This window comes from Plutella xylostella, chromosome 18 (assembly GCF_932276165.1).
Source record: "Plutella xylostella chromosome 18, ilPluXylo3.1, whole genome shotgun sequence".
Taxonomy (NCBI): domain Eukaryota; kingdom Metazoa; phylum Arthropoda; class Insecta; order Lepidoptera; family Plutellidae; genus Plutella; species Plutella xylostella.
The window spans coordinates 10,304,025-10,306,841 of NC_063998.1; the positions used below are offsets into that span (position 1 = coordinate 10,304,025).

General features: G+C 37.2%; 1 protein-coding gene across 1 annotated transcript; it reads right to left on the bottom strand.

The window, feature by feature from the left end:
• Positions 1 to 453: 453 nt before the first annotated feature.
• LOC105384084 lies at positions 454 to 2,385 on the bottom strand. The gene is made up of 4 exons (XM_011554253.3): positions 2,070 to 2,385; positions 1,524 to 1,646; positions 1,125 to 1,254; positions 454 to 959 (listed from the first exon to the last, which is right to left on the bottom strand). Exons 1-4 carry the CDS (start codon positions 2,172 to 2,174, stop codon positions 619 to 621), a joined length of 699 nt encoding a protein of 232 aa, XP_011552555.3. The 5' UTR covers positions 2,175 to 2,385; the 3' UTR covers positions 454 to 618.
• Positions 2,386 to 2,817: the final 432 nt, after the last annotated feature.

Sequence of the window (2,817 nt, forward strand, 5' to 3'; positions counted from 1 at the left end):
CACGAATACTGAAGCATGATGGTATTAATGGTGATGTCAACTAAGCAAATAATGTATAAATGTAAAACTTCAAGTCGGGTATGCAAGTACCTACTATGACGATTATTACCTAATCAGGATGAAGTTTTTCACACCGCTGTTTTAGGTTGTAAATTTTCCACTGAAGCGCAAAATTCCCTCACGGGTATGTAAATATAATTTACAAAGTAAACATAATTTAAGGCGGGCCAATTTAGCTACACCCGAGTGGAGGGAAAAAGGATTCATGAAACCTTTAGCTAAAAATATGTAGGTATGCACTAAAAGAGCAGCTAGAATGTTATGTCTAGCGTCTGAATGTAATTTAAAGTATCTAAATTTATAAAAGCTTTTATTACATATTTTTTATTACCCATTTCTTACCCTATTTACGGATACGGGACGAAACGGATATTTTAAACAAAAATGTTTGGATAACATTTAAGATATTTTATTCACCTAAAACCTACCTCGTCACATGAGTTCAGAACTTTACATAAATATAAAACAAGTCTCATTTTATCCTCGAGCGTCTGCAGATCAACACATTACCTTAACAAGACTCAGGTAATAAAAACCAAAAAGTCTACAAACAAAGCTTTACTTTGTTGGTTTCCCAACATTAGGTTTAGGTTGTGGTGCATTCTGGGCCGAAGGGCGGGTGGCCGTTAGGTCCGAAGGCGCGGATGGCGCGGTGGGCGCGGCGGGCGCGGTGGGCGCGGTGGGCGCTGGCGGCTGGCTTACACCCACATTGGCTATCTCTGGGTCTTTGTCGCTACCTACACTCGAAGCTCCATGTTTCTTCCTAGATTTCTTCTTGTTCCTCCGTGAAGCCTGCTGAGCCTCCCGCACCGCCTGCTCAGCCGCTCTCGCCGACAACTTCTTGTCTCTCAAGTGGAAGAAGTGGCTTCTTACCACGATTACGACCAAACAGTCAAAAACTGAAACAAATTGAATATACTTAATTTTTTTTCATGCAACGGATCGTAATCATAGGCTCAGTTATTCGCCATGTCATGGTTAATGTATGTAAAGATTGGCATGGTTAGATCATTGCGTAGGTAATAACTTAAAATGGGAAAAAAAGTATTAAAATCGCCACGTACCCAAATAAACTCCAAATATAAGGATGCCTCGAACGTTCAAGTCGACCCAGGAGTAAACAAAAGCGCCCAAAGACATGACTGCCCGCACCATGTAGAAGATGTAGTACCACTGACACACAAACGCAAAATCCTGAAATTTTATATCACAATTATACTTATTCTTGTATCTTGGTAAAAGTTAATAGGAAAACTACCTACTGTTCTTGAGTTATCAACTGTACTATAAAAGATTTTTTTAATGTGGGGCGCATAAAAAACACGGCCATCAGACCCCAAGCTAGGCAGAGATATGCAACTTATTTATAGGTATAATCTTTTCGGTGTCAACTAATACTAATACTAGGTAATTCAATTTAATTCAATTAAATTATAAAATGCTTTATGAACTTGAATACTTACTAAATGAACGCCAATAATGAGAATAACATTCATGAATATTGACGAGAAATGCCAGACCAGGTAGATGAACATTTTCTGCCATTTTGCTACGAACACCAATATGGCTAGTAATATAGGAATTATCTGAAATTAAATGTAGTTTTAAATTGTTTATTTACAAATTATCTGTCGACTGTACTTACTTTAGGATAAGGAAAAAATCACAAACAAAAATGAACCTTATCAAAATTATGAAATTCGGGGCGAATGTGGCCGGGTCGAAAGAGACATGGGGCGAATGTGGCTGGACCCAAGCTTTCGTCCTCTCACTTGTTAACTTATTTATACAGAGACAATAATAGAAGAATAGAATATAATTTTATTGGACGTAAAATTTTACAATTATTTGTCCATTGTCATATACATATAAGTACTCTTTTAAGGTGCCCCCACACGGCAATATTATAGCTGCGATGCCACGAGTGTTGAGAGATTCTCTTGCCTGTGGAGACGGCCACTAATCCAGCCACTACACTTGCTACCTATCTCAGATGGAATATTACTTACTATTTGTAAATATCCGATTAAAAGGCACAGTAAACGCAATCTTGACCCAAAAAATGTGTTGGTTTTTAGTATCGGCAGGCAATGAAATGTACACAAATAACACATTCTCAGGAATTTCTTATTTACATTCCACCAACCAATATGTGAAAGAAAATATTTTAGAGATGGTTTCAACCAAATTAAAGTAAAATTGGTGATATCGTTTTCCTACGATACAGCTTTAAGGTTTTTGTGTTATAATTATTTCCATGGTTTAACTTTACATTATTATTGCATAAAAGCATAAAATTAAAATTCATAGTATCGAAGATCTGTGATGAAGATATCATAAAAGTTGTCATGATTTCACAGATTCAAAAGATTCGATGCAAAGCGCAATGCCGTTATTATTATGAGTTCGATGCAGATTTGCGTCGGCTGCGTTCCGGAGCTTGTAAGTCCTTGGGGATACCATAAAACATAATTTTTTATACAAAACGTGAATACTATTTAACTGAACCACCAAAAGATCGATACGTTAAGTTACAATAATGCGAAAGCTCGCGAACAAGTTTGGCGGAGCTCCAAGCGTGAAGTGGTTCCAACTTGTGCTGTATCAGGTAACTTGACAAAAATCTGTGAACTTGCAATAAATTCATACTCGCTCGGTGAGAAGAGGCTTGTTCAGTTTTGATGCGCTAGCTATTGCGATTGCTACAAAGTTTTCTACTGCACCTTTAACCAACCTGTCTTTGCTTATTTTTTATTT